This window comes from Antrostomus carolinensis, unplaced genomic scaffold (assembly GCF_000700745.2).
Source record: "Antrostomus carolinensis isolate BGI_N321 unplaced genomic scaffold, ASM70074v2 scaffold23093, whole genome shotgun sequence".
NCBI lineage: Eukaryota > Metazoa > Chordata > Aves > Caprimulgiformes > Caprimulgidae > Antrostomus > Antrostomus carolinensis.
Genome location: NW_010303547.1, coordinates 33,038 through 60,406, shown reverse-complemented (window position 1 = coordinate 60,406; position 27,369 = coordinate 33,038). Strand labels below are relative to the sequence as shown.

At 45.1% G+C, this 27,369-nt stretch overlaps 1 protein-coding gene across 1 annotated transcript in view; it reads right to left on the bottom strand.

The window, feature by feature from the left end:
• Positions 1-567: 567 nt before the first annotated feature.
• Positions 568-27,369, bottom strand: part of MYBBP1A (MYB binding protein 1a) — a gene marked incomplete at its 5' end in the record, with an annotated part of 59,757 nt that continues 32,955 nt past the window's right edge. The window contains 4 exons of the mRNA XM_010164142.1: positions 568-1,102; positions 3,406-3,530; positions 4,704-4,805; positions 14,819-14,932. Of these exons, the coding sequence (XP_010162444.1) occupies positions 568-1,102; positions 3,406-3,530; positions 4,704-4,805; positions 14,819-14,932 (876 nt within the window). The remainder of the gene's footprint in view (positions 1,103-3,405; positions 3,531-4,703; positions 4,806-14,818; positions 14,933-27,369) is intronic.

The following is a 27,369-nucleotide window of genomic DNA, read 5'->3' as shown; positions in this document are numbered from 1 at the left end:
AAGCCAGACCATAGTAGTTACTGGTAACACTCAAGTGGTGATATTGGATATATTTGACCCCAGAATATGCATGTGCAAGCCTATTTACCTCCAGGCATTTAAGAGAGTCAGCATCTCCCAGACTGCAAAAGCTGTGAGTACTGCTGGTTCTGGGCAGGACAGAAATGTGCCTGTAGGGATTCCTTCTGCACCTCCCACAGGGCTTGACCACACGACTCGGCAGTGCCAGCACACCTACCGCAACTCCCCAGGAAATCCAAACAAGCCTCTCACTTCTGCCTTGGGAAATTGTGGAGACAGGAGTCTGTGCTCCCAAGCACAAGCTGTGTGGCACTGCCAGAGAAGAGAGAGTGAGCACCTACGAGAGCCTGAAGGGTGTGTGACCTCCTGAAGCTCCCTGTGCTCTAGCTGAACCCTCCACACAAGTCAGACCCGCAGCTTTAGAGCGCAGCATCATGGAAGGTTTATTTAAAGTCATGGAGGACATAAAAACTATAGTTATAAAAGATATTAAAACAGTCCTCTGAGCCATGCTAGCCATGCCAGGACTGGGTGAGTCCATGGAGTTCACTCCAGCAGCACTGGAGTTTTTTTCTCTTTTCTTTTCTTGGCTTTGCCCTGCTTCTGCTGGTTGGCTTTGCTGGTTTGCTTCTGCTGAGTCTCCTGGCTGACACTCCCCTTGGGTTTTTTTGCAGCTGGAACCTGCTCAGCTTCATTGCCTGTGTCACCTTTTCTTTTTCTGTTCTTCTTCTTCTTCTTCTTCTTCTTGTCAGCCACAGCACCTCCTCCATTAACAGCTTCCTCCCCACTGCCCGCAGTTGCCACTCCATTCTCCTCAACCCCTCTGTTCTGATTCTTGTGTTTGCTACTAACAAGGACAAGGCCTTTCTTTTTTTGCTTGGGGGTTTCTGTTCCCAGGGTCTGCTCCTCTGGGGCTGCTGGTTCTCCATCTTCACTAGCTGCTGGTGCTACTCCATTCTCCTGGACACCTTTCTTGCGATTCTTGCGTTTCTTGGTCTCTGGCAGGAAACCTTTCTTCTTCCGCTTAAGCGGCTCTGCTTCCTGCGCAGGCTTATTGGGAGTCTTCTCTTTCTTGGGCTTCCTGCAGAGAGAACGCCAAAAATCAAGAGCAACTTAGTTTACAGACAAGGAGCAGCATGGTCCATGCTAGAGGCAGTCCAGGAACAGGCAGAAGCACAAGAAAGCTGCAGGAAGCACAGGCATGCTGCAAGGATGAGCGTTATCCCTGGAGGTGGTCCTTGGTCTGCACTGGTTACATGAGCAGCAGGAGCCAGAGCAGGACTCCAGAAGACACACAGAGACTTGAGGAAGAATCCCCCTTCCACAGAGCAGGTAACGCTGTACTTACCCCCTTGAGCACTCCTGCCCTGTCCAAGGCTACTGAGACACTGTCGGTCTGTCCAAAGTGACAACCCCAGCAAGGCCTTCACTGTGCTGACAATCCCAAGAGGTCTTTATAGAATCACAGAATGTTGTGAGTTGGGAGGGACCCACAAGGATCATCAGTCCAACTCCTGTCCCTGCACAGGACAGTCCCAACATTCACACCATGTCCCTGAGGGCCTTGGCCAAATGCTGCTGGAATCTTGTCAGGCTTGGTGCCATGAGCACCTCCCTGGGGAGCCTGTTCCAGTGTTCCACCACTCTCTGCCTCAAGAACCTTTTCCTCATGGCCAACCTCACCCTCCCCTGCCACATCTTCCTGCCATTTCCTCTGCTCCTGGCGTTGGTGGCCAGAAAGAAGAGATCAGTGCCTCTTCCCCTGGTGAGGAAGTTCTAGACTGATACGAGATATCCTCTCCTGTCTTCCAGCAAGAACCTCCAACAGGCCATGCCAGTCTCACCTAGGCAGCCTTTGGATGCTTGCGAGAGAGCCACTGTTGCTGCTGCTCTCTGACAGAGTCCGTCAGCAACTTCACCACCACCCAGTCTACAACAGGAGTCCTGAGAGGGAACCAAGCTCTAATTTCATGGCCTGGGTTTCAACATGAAGCTTTTTGGAAAGTTCTTCAAGCTGCACCTCTTTAGGGTGGAAAAATACCCTGACAACCTGAAGTCAGTGCTCACCTCTCAGCACTGCCACCAGGATCCTGTGCACAAACCATACCTACTGTAGGCTCATTCCAACTCACCAGCACAAAGATCTCTGTGTGTCACAGCAAGATGGCACCAGCAGTGACAACAGGCTGCACCCCTTAACCCCAATCCCTTCCTCAGACAGCACACACAAGCTCAGCCTTTCCTACCTCAGCAATCCCCTTCTAGAGTCTCTATGAGCTCCCAAACCAGGCATTATCCTTGTGCCAGCCCTGGCAGTGCAATGCCAGGGGACCTGTGTGACAGTGGAAAAGGGCCTGGGGCTGTGTGGGCTGTGCCACAGCGCTGGGTGAGACCACTGTGCCCTGCAAGCCTGTTCAAGGCATTAGAAGGGGCCACAACAAGTTCAGCTGCCTTGTACGATTCCTCCCTGCCTGTGAGCCACCTCACAGTGAGCCACACACCAGCCTTTCCCCCAGAGCCTCTTGCTGGGTTGAGGTACCACAGACCAGGCCACCCACACACTGGGACCACAGCTCCCAGCCATGAGCAGAGCACCCAGCATTCCCTAATGCTCTGTCTCACTAAATGCTGGTGAGGAAGGGGAAGAGGGAAGAGGAAGGGGAGGGGGGAAGGAGGAAGGGGAAACAAAAGTTCTGCTTGCAAGCTATTGATAGAAAGGAGGAAAAGATCCTACAGTTTTTTTCTGCCCTGGAGCAAAAGTCAAATCCAGCTGCCATTTAACACAAGAACATTGAAGCATAAACTCAGAATGCTCCTCAGCTTTCAGAGCTCCAAGGCAACCACTCCAGCATCAGGCCAGGGATCCAGATACTAAGGAGCCCAAAAATCACTGGAGAGGACTGAAGATCCTGGAATGTACTCTCTGGTATCCAGTCACTTCGCAGGACAGCTACTCATTCCCTCCAGCTTCACATTTGCAGAATCAATCCAGAGTGATGTGGTAGGAGCTTAATGACTCACTAGAAATTCCTCTGTAACTTTGGTGATGGCTCTTAAACCAGCCCACCACTTGGGATCACTGAAAACAGGTGCTGTATCCTTGGGTGACCAGACATGAGACATGCCTTACAATCCTTTCTCATCAAGGACCAATCCTAAGCATGTGAGTACCTGCAGCAATGAGCCCAGCATTGTTCCAAACAAGCAAAACAACAAGTGTTTCAACCTCACCTACCCAGGAGCTCCATTTAAATCAAAACTCCAGCCTGAGCTCAGTGCCTCGACGTCCTTTCTCTTCCAACTTCCCCACAACAATGAAGACAAGTAGGACAGGCAGCCAGTCCCCCAGGCAAGCCAAGAAGCCAGAGTGCCAAGCATACGTACGTGTAATTCAGCCAGCGCATGACGTTCCAGTAGAGAGAGTCGAGACGTGCCCAGTTCCCAATGCCCTCTGGCTGGTTCAGAGCCAGCAGCACCTTTTCCAACTCCGTCAACTTTACACGCAGGTTCTGCAAGAGGCAAATACAAACAATCTGGACAATGAACGCAGAAGGGTCGCTCACAGCAGCAGGGCACAGGCCATCCTCAGGATAAGACTATGGCAGGAATAACCAACCCTAGTTGGTTTCTCCAAGCTGCTGCCCTGAGCCCATTTGCAACACCACTTGAATTTGGGGGCAAACATTGGTGAGTCATGTCACGCCATCAGATGCAGGGTTTGCTTGAAAACTAGGTCTCTACCATGAATGCATGAGTCTAACAGCTAGAATTATATTGGCATAAAAGGGACTGAAAGGTCCTTTGGTCCTCTCTCCTTTCCAGTCCGTGGCTGGGGCCCAGGGGAGGAAGACCCATGAATATGTACATATCTAAAAGAAAAGCAGCAGCATTTTCAGTCTGCTTTCTGAAAGACACAATCACGGTGCCTCTGGCTGCCTCTACAGCCTCTGTAACCCACTGGATAATTTCAGTAAAACCAGACAGAATGGGGTGTCTCAAAGGCTATTCAGTTCCTACAAGAGCCTTGGAAATAATCTCTCTCCTCCACCCACTTTCCTATTAGGTCTTCACAAAGAAACAGGCTGTGGTGTGAGCTCAGTGCTTATCAGTAGGAAACTTCAGGGCTTCAGCAGTTCTGCTGCCTGGGTTATTTTGCTCCAGTAAATGAAACCATGTTGGAAATTTATTTTGTCACCTATAGAAAATCTTCTCATGTCCAAAAAAGACATTTTTCATTAGGGAAAACAAAGCCCTGGAACAAAGCTTCACTCCTGATCACAAAGCTTCTTGGTAAGTCTCAGTTTCTGGAAACTGACATCTCTGGAGTCCAGTGGAGAGGACAGAGCAATCATCTGGGACAAAACCCAGCTCATCCTCACTGCATCCCAGGACATATTTCTGCTGATAAGAAAGAAGATGTCACATGCATCTGCAGAACACTGCACAAATCCTTCAACAAGCTCTTGGAGATCAGCTCACAAGAACTACGGATTACTCCTTCAGACATGAGGGCTTTTCTGTCCTCAAATCCAGCTAGACATTCCCTCCAGGGGTACCTTTGGTAAGAAATGAGGTAGGATGCAGCAGTCATAAGGTAAAATCCAAGGTGTTGACAATGGATCCAAGGCCTTAGTGGTCTTCAGAAGAATATCTATTTGCCATGCATCAGGTCATGCACTCACCTGCTCTGTCACAGTTTTGAGAAGCAAGTTCAACAGCTCCAAGTTCTTGGCAATTTTCTCTTTATCAGCCTTCAGGATAGACTTGCCAACCATTTTCAAACTCTGCAAATTAAATGGGGAGACAGAGAAGAAACAGGCATTAAATGGGGAAACAAATCACTCTTCTCAGGAGAAAGTAGAAAATGAGTAATGATTGGCAGGATTAACCTGTCACCAAAATAACTCTGGAAGACAAAACCCACCAAACTCTGGAAATACTCAGGAGGAAGCTGCTGATGTCCAGGTTAATTAAGAAACAACTGGACAAAATAAGAGCAAGCATACCACAAAGGCACAACCCTGCTGCTTTCCCTAGTGACTAAGCTAAAGCACAACTGGAGATGTGTTGTTACCTCCTGGAGTAAAAGAGGAGAGACAATATCCACCCCTACCCTGGAAAAGCCAGGAGGTTGCCAGACAACAGCTTCACCTGAGGGACAAAAACTAGGCAGCTGCAGAAGCTGGGATTTACACCTAAAGCACTAATGCAGAAATACATTAACACTCACGCCTCGGAAATCCCAGTTGCCAGCACTAGAACAGTGCTTGTCAATCAAGCTTAAAATTCACTGAAATGACTGAGAGAAAAATCTCATCTCTCCGCGTTCCCTTTATGTGCTACCGGGTTTCTGAGACACTGAAAGGTCTGGCTTAGAGGAAAATCACTCCAAAGACAGGTCAAATAAAAGCCAGAGTTATTTACAAGGGGAGAAGGGCAGAAAAGAGCCAAAAAAAGGCAGCTGGATCAAAGAGTGGCTCAGGAGTGCTGATCCTCTGCCTGCAGCTGGTCCTCACAGCCCCGCTTACACGGTAGTTTTCTTCCCCACTATGATCTCTGCATGGATGTACACACCATGGCCAGCTCTGCAGCTCGCATGGATTACACTAATACCAGCTAGGATTTGCAGGGAACAAGCTTATTGGAGACAGTGGTGTGCCCCAGCACAGCCTGTTTCTCCAGAGGAGGCTGCACTCGAGGCCAAGCCTTCCTTCGCTTGGAACTTGAACACGCCAAGCGGGCAAGGTCCACCTCAGGCTCAGCATCCTCAGTGCCTCAGGCAACACGCATGACTGATCAGTCACTGCACCAACCCTGTACCCAGCGGTGGAAGGTCATCAGTGGAAGGTCATCCTTCTCCAGGAGATGTAATCTCTCCCATTACACCATCTATTGGTTTTGCTTCATTCAGACTGGAAGTAATTTTAAGGACTTTGAGCAAACTATTCACTATCTGTATCAGAATAAAGCTGGGAAATAAAGGAAAAATCCTGGCAGACACAGAGAGAAGTAAGAAGTTTACTGCCTGAAGCAAGCTCTTTCCGTAATGACGCCCACAACAGAAAAATAATGATGGCCAGCAGGAGCGTAAAAACAGTTTGAGAAGAAAAAGTCAGAAGACCAGATAACTATCTGCAGGAACAGCAGCCTTCAAGGAGAATTATTTACTATCTGTACAAGCTCCACACCCGGGGAGTATCTTTTTTTAACCAATAAAGATACAGTTATTTCCTGACCAGAATGGTCCACTCAAGCCCTGTATTAGAAAGTCACCATGTTCTGCTGGCTGGAATTCATGCCACAACTTCATCTGACTATCAATTTACTCTGAAGAGCACAAAAATGCCAGCACCTCTGTATGTGGTATGGTTGAAACAGTCAAGCCTCTTCAAGGAGATGGGAATGAAATCCCAATTCTCTTCAATGGGAACTGGGTCCAAACCTCAAAAGCAGCTTTCCCAAGTATTTGTCATAAATTCTTACGACATAAGGTACCGACCGTTGTCTGTACGTTATGGGTTTGTGCAGCAGGTTGCTTTGGTCTGCTCCTTTGCTCAGCTCTCTGAAAGATGAAATTAGCACTGCCAACCCAATTGTGTAGGTCAATCATTTTACAGGCCTACCGTGATTTCATTTGGGGAATGTATAAAACACAATCATAAAATTAAAGCAAAAGCTATTATGTAACAGATGGCAAACTGCAGCACATGGCAAACGTGCCTGAAAAAGAAAAGGAATATTTCAGTCATCTGCAGCATCACAGGAGAGCCTCAAGCACCAATTAGATGGCAAAAGACTTGCAGAAGGTTGGTGAGTATCTCCATTTTGCATAGCAAGGCTGGGGCAGGAAAGAGGGGGTTTGCTTCCAGCTATGCTACGGGTCAGTGGTGGAGGGTTAAGTGAAAACCCAGAAGAACTTGTCTAACCACCTGTTCTGTGATCCTCTGCCATGCTCTGTTTGCAGAGGTATCCAACTCTCCCTTCCCTGCCCTCTGAAAGCATCACCAGCCTAACAGTCCCATAACCCCATCACTCAGCACTAACAGCAGAGAGACCACGTGGCTTGTACTGAACCTCCTCACTTGTATCACCTGCTGATTGTGTTGGTTTTCTCTCATTTTCTGCTTTTCTTACTCTGTTCCTTCAGTAACAGTCAGTCCCACTTTACAGGGAATCCCAGTTCCAGTTCCAGCTCAGTAATACCTGGGACAGGTAATCATGCCTGTACATCTGAGCTGTCAGCAGATCTGGGCAGGTCCTTTTCCAGAAGGAAAAATAGGGAGGCAGTTTTCACAGCTGGAACTCCCACCACACCTCAAGCCAATACAGCAATACAGTTCCCACCTCGCCCTACATGGGTTCAGCTGGCACAGATGGTTTTGTCCTGTTATGTCAAACACACTGCTTTTCCAAAAGCCTCTGGCTGTTTCTGGTGGATGGTACTCCTGGATCCAAAGTTCTCTGCTTCTAGGATTTCTACAAGGAGAACAGCACAACCCCTAGCATCTTATCAATCAAGTGTTTTTTCTTATATTCCTAATTCCTGTATAACACATGGAGGTATCCCAGCCACTGTAGGACCCAACCTTCATTCCATCTCTCATTGCACTTCACAGCATTCCTTCATCTTCACAAAGTATTAAACAAGTTTGGATTAGAGCACAGGAGGTGAATACCTGCAGTAACTCAGTCATATCTGGCAGCTACTCAACCACACAGCTCTGTGCCTCAGTTTCCTAGGTAGGATTTTAGTCTAAGCTCCACTGAAACCTGCAATACAGTAGAAAGTGGTGCATGGGCATCTAGAGCCAAAGTCAGTGTCCCAGCCACTGCCCAGCTTTCCCTGCAGGGAAGAAGGCAACACGCTGCTCCAGGGAGCCAGGTAATGTTTCTGGAAGCCTCCACAGTCACACCCACCTGCAATCTCAGCCAGCCTGCACCTCTTCCCCTTTCACAGGTACCACACTGGGGGACACACTTAGCCCAGACTTACAAGACACAGCGTGTCCTGGTATCTTGAGAGTGCAGAGGAGTGTTATTCTACCAGAGATGAGCACGTTTCCTAGCTGGAAGTCTGAACACCATTTAATTATGCATTCCAAGCACGTCCTTCAGCCTGTTTCATTGTTCAAAACAAACAGCCCTTCCCCTCCATGGGATCAGCCTGACAGATCCATCACAGCTCCGTGAGCTGGAGAAGCCTGGCCAACCTGCATTCTTTCCACATGCTGTGCTATCTCCATCCTTCCCCCTCCTCCCCCATCACAGATTTGATGCTGATGGATAAATGTGCAGATTCATGGCTGACTACAGTGCCAAGTGCCTTCTGCAAAACACATACCTCCACCCACCCTGCACGACCTTCCACCCCCTGGCACAGTCCAAGGTTTGCTAAGGTAAACTCTCTTCTCCAGCAGCAAATAGTTCAGCAAAATTTCCACCCTCCTGAATGCCTGAACGTCCACAGTCATGATGAGAAAGTGCTGAAGAGGTCTGATGTCTGCAACGCTGACTGTGAAAGCTGAAGCTCTGCCCTGGCTCCGGGCTGCACACAGGGTCCCGGAACAGAGACACAACCTGGCATTTTGCTGCCGTTGTGGCTCAGGTCCCTATGGAGCAGTCACACCCAGAAGGGTCCCAGCAAGTGGGTTTGGGGCCCTACAAGTGTGTGCCCTTTACTTGAGCCAAAGCACACAATTTCCATGTCCACGTACAGGTAAATGGAGAGTTTTGGGAGGGGCACAGCCTTCCACAGGCTAATAACAAACTGACAACCAAATGAAGTATTTTAGTGTTCCATATGCTCATAGCTCCTATTATTATCTGATGTAAGCACCTGTAATGACTCTCACGTTTCTCCTGAGAGGTAAGAGGAAGGCCAGCATCATTCCCTCTATTTCACAGAGGCTCAGAAAGGCCAAGTAACATGACCGAGTCACACAGACCATGATAGAGCCAGGAATTAACTCTGAGTTTCCCAAAACCCAGACAAGCCACCCTCAAATACTTCCTTTCATGACAATGTTCACTGCACAACAGAAGAACTCAAGCTAGTACTTAGGGCTAAATAATAGAAGACAAAGAGGGGAGGAGGGAAGAGTACACCCCTTCACATCAGTTTCCATCTATCCACAGAGCCAGATCCATTTCCATCTCCATTCACAAAGGTGCACACGGAGAGGTCCTCACACCACCCACCTGAACAGCACAGCAACTCTGCTGAGACTCAAAGAAGGGAAAAGAGCACTGACAGTTCCTCCTCCCTCCATTCCGTCTCACTAAGTTTCTGAAGACTGAAAGTATAAATGTTCAAAACCTGTTTGCATGCGTCTCTAGCAGAAACAAGTCATCAAGAAATGCTCACAAAGGGAAGGGAACCACCAAGCTTCTGCTTGTCCCTGACCAAGAGACAGAGAAGGTAGGGGAATAAGGAGACCCACACACTGAAGGGTATAACTAAAGGGTATTTTTTGCAGTATTTATTTTGGCTGTTAGTAGAGGGAGGAGCTCAAAAATCCAGAATCCATTCTCACAGAAAATGTCAATGCTTTCCCAAGTTTAAAGATCATCTCTTCCCCCCCCCCCAACCCATAAGAAAACCATACAGGACAGTTGAGGGAACAGAGAAGAATGAATTCTCCACAGAGACATCCAGGACTCTGAAATCACGTCAAAGTTATCAGTTAAATCACTACTGGCCTCATTTTACAAGCTAAGAGGCTGAGAAAGGGCACTGAATTAAGAATTTATAAAGTCGGACAGTTAAAAGTTCAGGCAATCTTCAAGAAAAAAAAATTGAAGAATGGCTTTTTTAGAGATTTGATGAAGTCACTGTTAATAATTTATCTCCCTACAAATTAAGACATCGATAATCAAATGTGATGCCCTTCAGAAAGGAAGGGCATGTCTACACTGGAAGGCTATATAGCATATCTTTCTCTCCCCCACACGTTCTGAATGGCTCCAGCTAGTTATTTTAAATCTCTAGCTGAACAACCCAATAGCAACAAAAGCCTTTAATACTACAGAGAATACAGGAACTTTCAGATATGAGTCTTGGAAGAGGTCTTGGGTTCTCCATACCACACCCTGCACAAGCCATGTCATCCCCTGTCTGTCCACGTTCATGACTTTCTACAGAAACAAGGCTGCCTGCCCAGTCCAGGTCTAAGTAACCACCTAAGTGAAGGAGGCATCACCTGTGTCTCATTAGGACCACGTGTACATTAATCTGAAGGTCTCCAGTACTGGTGACTGGGGGTGCTTTGGTCTTGCTCTGAAGTTAGGTATCAGATTCTGCGAGCATTTTCACATTCCAGGATGCCTTAATCCCATTTGGGCTTCAAACACACAACTAGAACACTATCTGCTCTGCCTGTCCCTTGTGCAGGATACGACACTGACAAAACAAGCGAAGGAAAAAACAGCAGTGAAGTTGGGCCCTTCCTGTGATGTACTTACTGCAGAAGACAGACAAAGGAAACCCTGGCCCACAGGAAACTGCTGTGGACAAGCCAGAGAAAGCATTTGACCAAGAGATTTTCTGAGGACTGTTTTGTTTTCAAGTTGCTCAGTGGTGAAAATACACCTTTTCTGGAACATTCCTCAAAATGCTTCCTCATTTCCATCTGACTTTCACATCGTAACTGGGAGTTTCAGGACAAGTTGGGAGTTACACAAAGCACCTCTCTGTTTAGGAGGGCAAGCCAGGGATGACAAAAAAAGGTAATGAAACTATGTATGCAGATCCTGGAGCTTCCTGCCCCAAATCTGTCAATGAGTTACTAAAAAATTGGCATAGCTTCAAGATCACTCTAAAGCCAAGACAGCAATTTTGTAACATATCAGAAAGAAACCAGAAATACATCTCACAATGGGAACAAACACCAATATGTGCCCACAGTGACAACTGGGAGAGCTGAAAGACCAAACTGAGAGGAGATTGGTAGAGTCAAAGAGGTAGAGTGTGAGTCCTAGAAACCCCACAGAGATCCCTCATCGAAACTGTCCACAGTTCCCACATGAAACAGGCAACTTGGACCTCTCAGATTCAGCCACTAGCCTTGTTGCATGACTGTGGCCAGTCTGAACTCAAAACTACCAGCATCCTTCTTAGATAACGCGGGGGCAGAGATTGCTATCCAACACACTGGGCTGTTCTGAAGCCAAGTTAAGAAACAGTCAGATTGTCCATGCACAAAGAGGGTCCCTGGGATGTCTCAGGAGACTCAAGTCTGATTCTTGGCTCAGGTCCCAGCCAAGCGTGTCATCTGCAAAACAGGGTGAACGACTTTACTAAACTAAATACATTAGCTCTTGGGTTGCTACAAAATACTTTCTTCATTACATCAACAACTCACTGGTTTGAATTTCCTTTGTAAAGCTCTTTTGAGACTTACCGATAAAAGAACAAAGCTCTCTCGAAGAGGAAGAAGTGTCTGTCAGATGCTCTCACAACTCACGTGAGCTCTGTCATTTACAACATGAAGCAACACTATTTCTTTTTACTGTAAACAACCACGTTGTCTAGACTCCCAACATTAGAATAAATATGAACAACTGCATCAAAGTTCTGCTCTGTGTAAAGTAACTATTTAGGACTTGAGAGGCCAAAACTGTGCCAGAGCTGTTTCTCCTCATCCTCACCTTTGCAGTCCCAACCAAGGCTTGTGGACAAGGCTTTCTGCCCAGGTGACCCAGCAGAACAAGCCAAGAACGCCATCAGCAAGCAGGGCTGTCACAAGAACAAGTCACCTCCACAGTACCCGCTAGAAGATCAAGACTTCCCTGGCTGACAGTAAGGAGATGGCAAACATGAATCCCTCATGACTGTGATGTATGTTTTATAAACACGCTTAAACATTTGAAGAACAAGTAAGGTCAAGTTAGCTTATGTAAGCAGAGGAGCCACTGCCTCGCAGCAGCCAGAGCTGCTATTTCAGGAAGCTGTCTCTTCAGCTAAAGTTTCTGGCCACTGATCCTCCCTCATCTGCCTCTTAGTTTCGCACGCATAATTCAATGATATCCAAGACCACAGTTTTCTCATGTTGCTTCTTTCCCAGTTCCAGCACATTTCACTGCCTAAAACCATCCCAGGCTCCCTGCTCCTCACCAAGTGATCTGCAGGTGGGCAATGCAATCACTAAGGCAAGAGATGATGAGAAGGCAGACACCAGGAGATAGCATCCTATCTCTCCCAGCCTTACACCTGCAATGGTAACCCTTGTGCTCCAAAAGCCACCAGCACCACAGCTGCCAATCTGACCAAGGACACAAAGCAAAGCCTTCAGGTGACACCTTCCTTGGGAACAATATTGCTGCTTGAATTGCAAGTGCTCATCAGTATAGTCAGTTAGAGTTTGTGCTCCCAGGTTATTTAGGACTTCTCCCTGGGTCAAAGAAAGGTATAAAATTCTGCATTATCATTTATGCCTTTTAAACCAGCTATTTGTGAGGGATGGTGGCAGGAATGGCCGATGACAGCAAATGCAGACCTTTCAACTAGAGGTAGGGCAATAAATCATCATTTTCCACAGCATCATGAACTACTGCTCTCAGTCGAGGTTCTCATGGGTAAGCACTCACATCTGCCTCCAAAATCATGGCTGACCTGGAATGGCCCAACAAAACAAGTCTCAGATGAAAAGGGAGAAGATTGAGCTGCAGGAGAAACTCTTGGTTCTGCAAATGCCCTCCCTACCCTCTAGCTAAGCAGAGGCACGTGTGGACATCAGGGACAGGACGGGCTATCATTCAGCCCAAGCTCTTGCCCAACACAGTCCAAGCAAATCCACCCCATAATTCCAGCATCAAGCCAGTAACTCCTACCCAACCTGCAGCTCCTCCTTCAGTCAAGCACACCATCTCCACCTGCAGATTCAGAGCGAATAATTTCTTCAGCAAGTTATTTTAATGGTGGATTACTCTCTTTGACAAATACATACTTTCTACAGACTCTGGATTTGCTCAGTTTCCAGCCTCTGACTGCTGCTACAAGGGATTTTTACCATCTCCAGAAGAGACCAGTCGTGATATGAATATTGTTCTACTACACTGCAGAGCCACTGCATGTTTTTACAGTTATTACTCAGGTAAGTCAGCATTTTCCACTCCACCAAAAAACCCCACAGAATACCTTTTGCAGCTTTAGAAAGTTTTGCAGCACAAGTGTCAGCCTTTGGCTATGAATCAAAACTGTCATATGGAACATAAAGTCCTTGATCCCTCCTAATTACAGCAACATTTAAAGACTTGCAGCTGCCCCAGCTCCAAGGAGCCGTACCAGCACCGTGTCAGTGCAAGGGGGGAGCAGGAGGAAGGAGACAAAACCCAATATATGTACATCCACCAACAGAGCACTCTGTAAAAATGTCAGGCCAGAAAGAGAACTAGGAGCTCTGTGCCACTGCCAGTTAATAGTATGGGAGGCCTCCTGCTCACAGGGTATACCTTGGACAGCCCAAACAAACTTGACAGTATTTCCCAGGAATTTTTCTTTAAACACAGATGACCACAGAAATGAGAGGTACTGAGGAAGCTTTGGTAGCAAAGCTCATTAAAATACTGGATGGGTTGCAAGTTGCTAAACTGTCCCTGACAAGAACAACATAAAGGTATTGTAAATGTTTGTGGTTTCCCAGTGAATCACCGAGTCCTGCAGGTATTCAGCTGCTAGAGAGAAATATGGAGATGACCGGGTTGGAAGGAGTGGTGTGTTTTATGTAGCTGGAAAATAAAATCATACCTAACTCCACCCATTGGATTCCTGATGTAATCATTAAATAAAAGCTGTGTAATGAAACCCAGGATTACCTGCTTCCTCAAGAATTATAAACAGCACCTCTGAATTCCTTGATTTCAACTTGCTTAGATTTTGTCCCTCCTTGATGAAAGAACACAGAGCTAATTGTTCTGTCCCAATAAGATAAATTACAGAATGGCCTAAATCACCACGTAACCAGCATTTAAAGAAGGAAGTAAAGAATGAAAGCTACACTTAGAAAGAGGTCAATACTACAGTTTTGTAGGACCACCAAGACTGGAATCTCCCATGTCATCAAGTTTTGTCACCACATCATAACCTCAGTTTGGCTGTTTGGTTGCCCCCACATCAATGCACAAGAATATAATTGAAAGGCATTTGCTTCTTCAGTCTCCTGTCCCACAGATCACCTCCTACATAATAGCTGCACCCAAGAACTGCCTTCAGGTACAATCCACACTTGCCACTGAATCAAGAGTCCTGCAATTTCTGTCACTGTTTTTTCTGAACAAATTATTTTCCAATGTATTTTAAGGTTTAAGGTTTATTGATAAACAATATTAGCAAGAGTCTGGTCCAGAAGGCCTGCAACACACCAGGAGTCAAAAGTCTAGTGCACCTCATTTCCATCTCTTTGGTCCTGAAGTTTCTTCAAACACAGAACTTTCATAACATTTCCTGAAATTAAGTCAATGTTCATGACACCTTTCAATTCAAAAATTATTTTTTAAAATCAACTTAAACTGATTTGAATGAGTGTATTGTGAATTCTGTCTCCTGGATCCATCCACAGGCACTGCTAAGCTGTACCAGGAACATTTCTTGCAGCCTGTGAAAATACACCTAACCAGTGGTGTTACAAGAATGCTGTAATCCTGGTGGACACTACTCGGACCTGCTGTGAGCAGGCACGACCCCTCTAAGATCAGTGAAGCCGAGCACAGCTGCAACTCCAGCTCGGAGAACAAGCCCCACACTAGTACAGTAGCACCCATTAGCTGCTATCTTTCCATTTAACATGTTGAAACTTGTTACCTGTGTCACTTGGCTGATGCTTTCTCTGATCAATTCCTCCCACTCCTCCTCTGTCATGAAGAGCTTCAGTTCACGAAGTAGCAGAACTTTCTGGAGAAGCAAACAGGCCTGGGCCTGAAAGAAAAAAGGGGAGAGGAGATGTGAAAGTCTGCACTCTCTAGGGAAGGTGTTAGCAATGCAAATACCCTGTTGAAGCAAACAGGTAAGCACAACCCTGTTACAGATGCTGCAAACCCTCACCAACGTGTATGCCACTGTTAGAAAACATTCTCCAGACCATTAGAGTCACTTTTCAGGAGACAGGGTGGTGGGTTTTGGTTGAATGCACATAGTTAGGAGGTCAAAGGAGACAGGAGGGATCATGCTGCTTCTAGATTTAGGCACTAATATCCAAAATATGCTTCAGGAGCTGCTCTGAGTGCATCACTTTCAGTCTCCAAGCAGCCCTTTGCATGACTGAATGCTTTACCGTGCCCTGATAAATGCAGTAGGCACAAATAAACAAAAATAAAAGCTGGTAGGTTAGCAAGTGCTGTGATTCAAAGGAACCCTAGATGGAAACTACTGTTCAGAGCAGCACCCAGCCTTGCCCCAGAGTCAAAGTTGCTCATTAAACCTCTATGTTAATACAGCAATGAAAACAGTAGCCACTAGAAAACCAACACTAACCTGCAACCTTCTTACAAGTCCTTTTTTATTCCAGAATTCCTATTTTAAGGCTTGCTTAGGTACAAGAAATACAGCAACAGACAAAAGCAAATGATAGAAATGTGCATAATACACTAATGAGGATTAGTGCAAATAGTTTAGAGGATTTAAAGGGAAAATTTTTGTAGCAGCATGGAGTTAGTGAGCAAATTCTACCCAGATATGAAGAAAAAAACGTTGCCTCTAGCTGCCATCACACAGACTGAAATTGAATGCAGATATAAATACCAAAAATCATTAGGAATTACATCAAGAATTAATCTCATCTAAAGAAAGCAAGGGCTGCCGGTTTTTAACCACATGTTGCAACTGAACCTACCCTACAGAAAACAAGTGAGCAGAGTCTGTAAAACTCTATCAAAGACACCACTGGGATAAAAAAGAAAATCTAAGAGTTGTCAAGAAAAAAAATGCAGCTTGGTGATACCCAACCTGACCTCCAGACACCCCTTGGGTCCAAAGGAAGCAACCTGGAAAAGATGTAGCAGGAGGCTAAGAACTGGCCATACGGTACCCACACTTCTACTGGAGCATCTTTAGGGAACTATTCACTGAAGAATTCAAAGTGAGGGAAGAGAAGCAATCCCTGGATCTCCTGAGAGCAATAAGACCATCCAAAGTTGTAGGCAGACGAGCAGAACACCTCACAAGCTCAAGGAGGTCTGTGTTTCCTATACAACATACTCCAGAGTTCTGGGAGGGACTGGAAACTGAACACAGGTCCTCCACCGGATAATTCCAGCACTCATATGTGTGTTACAACAGAGTAAGGTCACACATCTATGTAAGCTCACCTCCAGTTTGCACCAGTATGGCCAAAGAGAATTATCTAAATAGAACGAGTTTTCACTCACAAACAGATATTCTGTTCTTTACTCGAGGGATAAAATGCAGCAGGGAACCAATGAAACTGTGTCAAAAGATTGATGTTGATTTAATGAGAGAGCACATCCTAATGCCATATTTGAGGCAGACGAACTTACATATTCCTGGTAATTATGGGGAGGCTGTGTCTTACAGAACAAATGATGGCATGTCTGCATGCATGTACCAAACGTAGTGGAAAGTTACTTCAGTGGAATTACAAAGAGAACGTGACCCTCGGGGTAGCTGAAAGGCCGTAATTCATTCTGAAAGGCTCAGGCAGGGTCATAAGCCCCCAAGACCCAGTCTATTTGACAATTACAAAAGCATTCATACTGCAAAGTAGGTGCAAAGCACAGAGAAGGGTCCTGTTACGCTACCCTGATAGTACCTCAGGACTACAGACTGACTCAAGAGGTGAACAGAGGATTGGAGGCAACAGTGATAAGGGTCTGCTCAGGAGCTGTACCAGTCACAAGGCAGTGAGGAAAAGAACTGGGAAGAAAAGCCATCCAAAGGAATAAAGAGCTCCGGAGTCCTGAGACTCAAATGCTGGACTGACTGAACAGACTCTGAATGGGACCTAATCCTCAGTAAGCACTAAGCTTGGAAATTATTTTAAAAGAAAGGAAAAAAAAAACCACTGGATATTCCCTTCTGTGTGTCATAAATGAGGAAGTCAAAACACCCAGTCACCTGCGAATCCTGGCTCGTGCTATCACTCCAGAAATTTTGCCACACTCACAGCTTTCACATCTGCAGCCCATATACCAGATTCAAGCAAAGAGAAAAAACGTTTTGAGTTTCATGTAATTAAAACATTGCTATTGCTGTACTCAACACAATTCTGTGTTTTCTGATTGTTTTTTTACCCAATGATATTTCGTGCTAAGCATGAACAACGTTTCATGCAGGGGGATTGGACTAGATGGTCTTTTGAGGTCCCTTCCAATCCCTAACATTCTGTGATTCTGTGATTCTCATTTGAAATAATAAAAATAAAGATTTACTTACTGGTTGAAGTAAAATTTGGCTTAAGATCATCTCAGTCAGAGAACAAACGTGACACTAATAATGACAAGGTCCTCAGTGCCCAGCACCATGCTATGCTGTAGTTTAAGGTTATCATATTCAGCACAGAGTCAGTGACTCTCGTACTCCTAGAGCTGGTTAACACGTAGCTCTTGTATAGCTTATTTTTTCCAGAGCAAACTTCACAGTTAAATAGCAAAAGTTAAACCACAGGGAGAGGAACTGATGTCAGCAGAGGCAGCCAGAACAATCAGGAGCAGAACCAAAACTGAGACACAGTTCTTCAATCCCAGTCCAAGGGTTAAACCCATTAAGAAACAGCACTTCTCACTCCTCCCGCTGATGCCATCCCATCAAGTTCAAAACAAAACTGGAGGGCACCAAGTTTCTTCTTTAGAAAGAGGTGCAACCATCGCACCTTGCTCACAGCATCTATCAGCATGTGAAAAAGGATCCTCGATGTCATCAGAAGGCTGTTTAACAAGTAAATGTATTCAGAGAAAACAGTCTAGCAACCAGGACCACAAAGCTGCCACATCACCTTGGAAAGTAACAGTCCTCAGTGATGGTTTTTCAGCCACAAGTTCATCTGTCAGGGCTGAGAAATGCCAAACCACTGGTTGGAAGGGCATGAAACAGCTCCCCATAGAATGGTCCCTGGCAGAATCCGCAAAAAGGATTTGAAACACTCAAAGAGGAATCACTTTCATGACCTCCAGGAGCTCCAGCAGGTAACATATGCTTTATCACCTAACATAAGAGGGGCTGAGAGTATGAGCACTTTGCAAAAGTAAGGAAAAGACCCAAAGTGAGTCGGATCTCTAGGAACCATTTCGTTGAGGTCACACAGAAACAGCTCTCTCTTTGCAGTTCCTTTTCCTGGGTTTATCTTCCCACATAAATGGACACAATGCAGCTGAAAGTAGACACGTTAGAGGTATGAACACCTACACACTTGGAAGTGAATGTCCATCTCCCCCTCACCTGCTTCAGAGAGCTAGTCAAGAGTTTCCAGATACCACGAGCCATCTTACTTGTCCATCTTGACACATCACACTGGCCTGATTTTTGGGAGCCCAAACACTCAATGTTTTTTAGGAAAACAGTCTCAAAAAAAAATGAGGCTGCTTAAAGGATTTTTCAAGCCATCTCCTGGAATGAGGCTCTTCCCATTGCTAGCCACTTCTGAAAACACACAGCACTACCACTTGGTGGTGATCCCATGATAAGACTAGTAATCCAAAAAGACCTTTTATAAATAAAAAATAGTCACAAAATCTACCCATGTTCTGTTTTATGAAGCAGAGGTTCTAGTGTGTGTGTGCATGCATGCGAAAAAATACACGAGTGCAAGAAAATTACATGAATGCAAGCACGCAAGATGTTTTCATTCACACACATTTAAAAGACATACCAAGCAGCATTTACAAGCTTGTGCTCGAAGACACAAGCCCTCTCTTTACTGAACAGTAGAAGAAAAAAAAAGAAATAGTGGGAAAAAACCTTTCCCAACACACACATTCCATGTCTGATCCCTGCTTACTTTCTTATAGCTTCCTCAGAATCAGTTGGGACCTGTTCACTAGAGGAGACGCTGACCTTACACGACCAACCAATTCCTACCTCCTCACCAAGACTTTTAAAGTACAAGGCCAGACAGAGAACACCTTAGGAGGAGCCAAGCCACCCCAGCTAGTTCAAATCTTCTGCATCAGAACACTGTCAACCCCCATAATTCCTCACAGTCCATCATTTACCCTTAGCATCCTCATGGTGTGTTGTTTATACATGATACAGGGACCAGCCGCGTGTTCTACCACCACATCTCACAAATAAAAAGTTTGGAAAGCACTCCCAAAAAATTCAGCACAGATCTGGAGCTCAACAACCACCCAGTTCCATCCTTCTCCCTCCTGCCCTCCCCAGTATCACTGATTTTTTTTAATATCTGAGAAGCAGTTGGCAATTTTGGAGGCTGCCAGAACTATACTATTCCCAAGAATATCAGAGGATTCTCCGCATTTTCTCTGTGCCAAATCAAGCCTGCTGTGTTCATGACAGCCCTACGACAGAGCCAAGTATTCTCAACACTTCACAAACAGACAAAAATAGCAGAAGACCCAGGAGTCCCAGCTACCAAACTCCAGTCCAGTTCAGAAGAGAATGTCATTGTCCCCACATATGCACAGTCTCGGAAATGAGGATGCATGAGAATAGTCACAAGCTGTTAACATCCACGTTAGAGCTTTTTATTAAGAGCAGAGGAGAATGCTGCAGCCCATCCCGTGCCCTAGGAGCCACTCAGTTGCCTAATCGAAAAATCTCCTCCTTAATGTCAGTTTTTAAAAAGAAAGACTTTTTAAAAAGTAAAAAAATAAGTCAAAGTGGAGTCTATTGAAGCAGGGAGAGTAGATCCATACATACACTCCCACATATATCTATCAACCATATGACTGAATGAGACAGCAACGCTCATTATCAGTCCATGTGGGAGAAGAGAACAAACAATAATTAACTGCAGCGCTCACCCTGTGATTTTCTGCCAGCTTTGTTTCTTTCTTATCTACAAATGATTACACAAAATGCCATCCAGTATCAACAGTTAAGATTTCTGTCTGAAATAGTCAACGTGGTTCACTGCAGTAACCAAGATGTGATGGTAATTCCCAGATGTGCTCACCTACCTTATTTAGATGCTAAAAAGGAGTGCAAGTTGGCTGGGTCACTGGGTTTATAAAACCTACCTTCACCCTTCGCAGTAAAGCACAAGACATGCAGCCTGACTGTTTAAAATGGCAAGGAATGGATTAACCCCTATCAATTCAGCCACTGTTTTCTTACTGAAAGCAAATATCTATCTAGCAGGGGTAGGTCAGACCAGCATCTCTCCCCAGCCACCATCCAGGAGACTCACCATCCAGGTGAGCTGGATGGAAGGGAAGAGATCAAGATGTCTTTCAATCACTCCACTTGTGAAAGAGAAAAGCAAAAAAAACCAAACAAGCCTTTGCAATGATGTAGAGATTCTGTTTGCAATGTTGAAGAGATGAAGGCATGACCTAAATTCAGGATTGTTTTTCAAAGAAAAGCACACTGTTAATAAGGAGATACTTGTTTCTGATGTGGAAAGAAATGCTTTTCTCAGTCCCACGTGTTTTAGGAGGCTGGCTGGAGGTGGCTTTGCAAGCAAGCGAAGAAAAACACCAGACACACTCCCATGAGAAAAGCCACTGAAATCAGCCGTCACCCTCTGCCACCATCAGAGGAGCGTGAAAGTGAAGACGTGCCCACACTGCAACATGCCAAATACCACGTCCGAGCTTTCACACAGCCACTTCGTCAGATGATCCCAAAGCAGCTTGCAGGCTACAGCTGATTAACCCTTCCAAATTCCCTTATGGCATTTCCAGCTTACAGAAGAGAGGTGGAAAGTTTAACTGGTTTGCCTGAAGCACATGGCAGGACAGAAACGTCTCATTAGGTCTGACCCAGGACAGGATTTGAGCTCCATCAGACCTCCCTACACGTTATAACAGCAGCAGTAGGGAGTTTAAATGCTTACCAAAGACATCAAGATGGATTTTCCCCACCTTATGCCTATCTTTTTTACATCATGGACATGGTTTTATCAACATGAAGCAACCAGTGTGGCAGGAGCTTCTTTTTCCCTTTATATATACAATTATAAATCAAATAAAATATATATAAAAACCAAGAAAATGTTACCTGGAAAATTACAAGTTTGTGCAACTTAAATATATTTTTAGAACTGAAGAAGCATCAGGAGCTTTAGTGCTATCATCATTTCACTGCTCTTGGAAGTCCAGGAGACAAAAATATACAGGTGGTATTACACCACACAGGCTACAGATATTTCAGAGCACTGATGTCTCCCTTCTGGCACACAGGCTACAGCAGCAAAGCTACAGCTATAGCCTGACCTGCCAGCACATCTGATTCAGTGCCAGCACACGTTATAAAACAGCAGCTCTCAGTATGGAATCCTCAGCATTAAGATTATGCTACAGCCATAGGGATATGGCAAAAAATAATTGCACTTCTAGAAATTCTCACCGACCAAGTCCTTTGAGACTGCAATCGCATGAATCACATACTGCATTCGTGACAAATGCTACCAGGAATGCTGGGGGTAAAAGAACATATGCTAAGAACAAGGGAAATGCTAAATAAGCTTTCTCTGAATTTTAAGAAATAGTCTATCTATGAAATAAAATCATCAGCTATCTAAAATTTGTTCCATGTTCAGGGAAAAAAAAAAACAAAACAAAAAATCAAACAACTCCTCCCCAAAACCCAGACCCACAGCAAACTCCAACTAACAGGACTATTGGTTACAGGAGAGTAATTTGTCATTTATTACTACACGGCAGGATAACCAGAGCACCACAGCAAGTGTCTCTTCCAATTACTGTCAAAGCTTCTGCAAAAAGAAAACAAACAACATGCAAAGCCATGAAGCAAGTACCAATCTATCCCATTTCTGCTCCCACCACTAAACTACTCTATTTTCACATTTACAACGGGTGTGGGATGGAGAGAAAGGCTCCAACAGAGCAGTCTTGAGTTTCAGGGCTTGCTTTTTATTTCTCTACATTTGTTTTCTGCTTTTTGAGCATTTGATGATGGTTTGTCAGGGTAGGAACAGCCTGGCAGCTTATTCAGAAGGGCAAACTACGAGAAGGAAAAAGAGAACAAGGCCCACAACAATGGTGCTCCCTGTTCTGGACAAATTAACAGCAGGCTGTTCAGAAGCAACTGCAGTTCAATGTATGTTCTATAGATGCAAGTTCCTAACCCTCCTTGACACATTATAATCAGAATTATAAAAGACTGAGCACTCCAACACTGTGGGCAAGACAGTCATCTTGGCTAAGAACTGTTATGACAATATTTAACAGAGAATTTAAACTTGTGACTAACTTAAAAAGTCTGGAGTTTCACACAGCCCGTTGACCTCAACAGGACCAAGCTGCAAATTCTCTAGGGTAGGCGAGAAGAGGGGAAAAAAAAGACTCTTTCCTAAGTTAAGGACAAACAAAAACCAAAAGATTATCCTTCCAAGATCCTTAACCAGTATACTCACTGAACAAGCATCAAATGCCAATTATTTAACTAAAACATAAAAAACTTATCTGAATGCTTTAGATGTAGAAAGTGAAAACCAAAGGTGATTAAGAAACCTTTGCCAAATTAATTTTCCTCAATCCACAAGCTCGAACTGCAGTATTGCACACATACACACATTCCATATATGTTTCAAATTCAAGGGGAAGGGAGGAGAAGGCAAAGCCCTGGCTGTTGCTGAAGAAAACTATTTTTCAGAACAAAAATTAATTTTTAACCTCCTCAGCACTGCTGAAACAGGCACACACAAGCACTGAAGCCAAGGTTCTCATTTAGCCACTATCTAAAAGGTTTCAGGGTGGCAACACTGGGATAAATGGGACTGTTAGGATGTGGCTGGCATGTTTGGTTATGCAGAACTGCCAGGACACCTGAGCATCTCCAGAGCTATTTCTTGGTTTAAAAATGTGTTGTCAGTGCTCCAAGACAGCATCATAAATTAGACATCTGCTTCTAACCCAACTTTTCCCTGTTATCCCCTCTGATTTGGGCACCCAGGGAGTGCCTTTCCTGCACCCTGTTCCTGGCTGCCTGCTGTCCTACCTGGCCCATAGACTTTTCCAGGCTGAAGTGGAGCTCAAAGCCCTGCCGTGCACCACGCTGCAGCAGCCAGTATGAGAAAGCCTCCTGTGCAGAGCTCCTGTCTGCAGGGCCTGTGGCACACAGGGACACAGTGAAACAGCCCTGTGTGACAGCACTGTCACAGTGCGGTGCCCAGGCTGCGCGGTTGGCTCGCAGCGGGAAAGTCACGTTAGCCATGGCTACAAAGACTCCTGGTGCCTGCAAGTAGAGTCAGAGAGAGCTCATGCTGGCCTGGGAAAGACCATGAAAATCTCTTCTGCTCCTGGCTCAGGAGCTGAATTTCATTGTTTCCTGCTACAATCCAGTGTCTTCAGACTAATCAATCGGTTCGTTCAACATGTTCTCTCAGCCAGACTTGACAAGGTCCAATATTGTTGTCTGAGGTAGGTGAGCAGGGTACAACTTGGCCAGCACACAAATCCTGCCAGAAGCCAGTTTCCAAGTCTGTAAATTTGCCTCCTCCCTCCACGAACAAAGGCACAATAATGCAGCAGAAGGAAACACTGACCAGAAACCCCCAACCCAGCAACCACTACCCCCCACTCCCCCACCTTCCCTGAGCACCAACACCACGCTCTGGGCCAGAGAGAAGTTTCCTCCCAGCCCTCCCTCAGTCTGGCCTTGCCAAAAAACCACCAAATAGATTTATGAACCCAGGAACAAAATTCTCCTTGCCAAAAAGTAATCAAAACAAATGATATTTTACAGCTTAAATTAAGTTCCTGTGACAAATGGATGGGAAAAAATTTTGCAAGGCTAGTTAATTACAACATGTAAAGCATTTAAATGACACCTAAATCACATTTTACAACCTTGGATGAGAAAGGCAATCCTACTCAGAGCACTCCCACCAAAACATCCTAGGTCATCAAGCTCTTGCAAGCTCAAGCCAACCTGCACTGCAACCCAATTTCATGCAAAGTAGATCATAGAATCATAGAATGGTTTGGGTTGGAAGGGACCTTAAAGATCATCCAGTTCCAACCCCCCTGCCATCAGCAGGGACACCTTCCACTAGACCAGATTGCTCAAAGCCTCATCCAACCTGGCCTTGAACACTTCCAGGGAGGAGCAGCCACAGCTTCTCTGGGCAACCTGGGACACTGTCTCACCACCCTCACAGTGAAGAACTTCTTCCTAATATCTCATCTAAACCTCCCCTCTTTCAGTTTAAAACCATTTCCCCTTGTTTTGTCATTAACTGCTCTTATGAAAAGTCCCTCCCCAGCCTTCCTGGAGCCCCTTCACGTACTGGGAGGCCACTAGAAGGTCTCCCTGGAGCCTTCTCTTCTCCAGGCTGAACAGCCCCAACTCTCTCAGCCTGTCCTCACAGCAGAGCTGCTCCAGCCCTCGGATGATTGTACCTGTTCTTCCTTCCTAATAAAAAAGCAGATTTCCACAGTTATGGCAGGATGCTTTCCATCTAGGAAGCTTTAAACAACTCAACAACAGCTTGCATATTAGCACATTGAAAATAACTGTCACACATGAGACACATTTTGCTCATTTGATCATCATCATGTAGCTGATCTGTTTAGGTGTTCTTGAGTATAAAAAAAATTATCAATGAACTCTGTTTGGTTTGTGGGGTTCTTTAATGTTAATTTTTATGGCTAAACCACTGAAACAATCAACAAACCTCTCTCTAGCTAGTTTCTAAACAAGCTAAATAGTAAATTACAAACACAAGGGTTTGTGTGTCCTCTCACGCTGTTGGAACATACGATCCCAGTAATTCCTAGTCCAGGCCAACTTCCCAGTCACTATCTCAGCAATGGAAAAAATGGAAAAGCAATCACCTGCTCATCGCCTGCCAGGCAGCAGGTGAACTGGGTCTCTCACCTCCATGAGAGAGGCTCAACACCAATGACTCGGGGAGGGTGGAAATCTCTTGCTAAAACACCTGTAAGTAGGGGGGAAAAAAACCCCAAAACCACAGGATGTGGTACTACAGTGAGATCTTGGTCCCCACTTCGGCAGCTCTGCTTTGGGATTTGAGGTTTTACTACCTTGCTTACTGAAAAAGAAGAAAGCTCCCTGGAAGACAGCAACTGAGACAGAACTGACTGAAGGTATCTCCATCTTTCCAGCCCTCCTGCTGACTCCCCTCTCCTCTTTATTTTTATTATCCTTCATAAACCTCTTCACCCATGGCTCAGATGTCCCGCTTTAAGCAGCAGCAATGAGAAGTTAAGAAAATCTATACAATTCTACTCCTGTTCCCAAGGCTCTGCAGAGCAGCTGTCGCATCAATCAGATGAGCTGTTAACTTTATTTTGCTGCTCCTGAGTACTTGTCTACACTACAGAAAGTTTTATCACATTAGCTATGCCGGCACATCCTCCGCCTCCACGACATGGAAACAGCTATCGCAAGACATAAGCACTGAAACCACCACTGCTCAATCTGGCTGAAAAAGCTACACCTCAGAGAAACCACCTTGACATAAAGCAGTTGTATCTACAGGAGTTATGTCAGCCTGAGCCCTACAGGTAAAAATTGTCATTGTCTTCACTGACAAAGTCACACCAGTATGGTTTTTTTTAGATGTACTTGAGCCAGCAGAAAAGCCAGCATTAGCAGTCAAGGCACCAGAGCAGCCTGCCTGCAGATCAGGGCATATATACAGTGTTCACTCACATACAGGTTTCTTCATGCCCTGCAACATCATTACTTAATTTGTTTAATCAGAGACTCTGCAAATCACATTCTCTCCACTGCTGCTGACAAGTGGATTTTTTTTTTCCATGCTTGGTTCCTCTGTAAATAGGAAGATGTTCGTGTCAGAGCAAAAGCCTCATCTTGCACTTGCCTAACCAGAGGAGCCCATCTGTGAGAGCCTGCTCACTGCAACAGGACATTTGTGCCCAATGCAAGTGGACACAGGTACAGCTGCTTCCTTCAGCACTGTTCTGTTGGAAGCTGGAAAAGAAGGGAGAAAAAATCATTATTTAAAAAAAAAAATCAAGTCAAAGCTCCCTCCTCTAGTCACCACAACCTAACAAGAGCTAGTGACAGAAATAAGATGTTAGATTTTAAAGGCAGTGGAGATGAGTCAGTACACACAGGGAGAAGATTGGACACTGCAATTTTTCAGAGGCTATCTGCACGTTAAAGCCTGGGCTTCACTGGCAGGCTTCCTGCCCGAGATGAAGGGTCTGCAGGACATTTGGGCAGTCAAAACAACGAACATTTAAAATAACACAGTGGACACCTTGGCCAGGCCTGGCTGATGGTGTTAGATATTAGCTTTGAATATTGCATTTGCATACAAAGATACAGCCACTGAGCATTCAGGGCTGGGGAAGACATTATTTACCTCCTGCTCTTCTTTCACCAGAGGCCAGCAGGCAGACCCTCAGGACACAGAAATCCATACAGAACAATCCATATATTGGTCTCCTGCTTTGGTGAACACACAGGTTCATCTCTCCCAGGGGTAGCAGCCACTTACCATATCAGAAAGGCCAATCAGTCTTAATGTTTCCCTCCAAAAAAAAAAGTCAATATCTTATTATCCTAAATTCTTGAAAAATAAAAAGATGCCATAATTAACTGAGCCATGAGAACACAAGATAAATCAGTAGGAGAACAAAGATTAGCACCCATGAGTACTGATGTTTTCTTGCTCTTTCCACAGTGCCCAGTTAAAGGACTGAAACACTAGTGAGGAATATTGGTACCACAGGGCATACTGAGACCAGAGGAGAAAAGAACAGCAATGGATTCTCTGCAAAGCCTCTCCCTTCCCACATTAAAAAATAATAATAATAGTGATCAGGAAATATGCCCGTTTCCCTCTCCACTCCCAAATACATTTCTCTCCCAAGTTAAGAACAAAGTCACAATTTTAGAAAAAATTAAAAAATCTAAAACAATTTAGCTTCTTAATCTGGCCCTGTTTATTTTGGAGCGCTTCCACTTTGCTTTCACAAGCTCCTCACTCTAAACAACAGAGCAAGAAATGCTCTTTTGTTAAGAAGTCAAAGCAGAGATTCTTACAGAACATCCCAGTAGCTGAGGTTCAAAGAAATATTACCAAAGATCAAGAAACCTCTTGTGAAATCATCTGGGACACTATCCTTTCTCTCGAGCCTAGCTTTGCTCTTGGAAAGAAAAAACAACAAACCTATCCCCAAAGTTTTCATTTTGTCCATTTTTATTCTCCACACACACACGCTGTGTTATCAAACATCAAGAAGCTCCACTGACACCTCAAG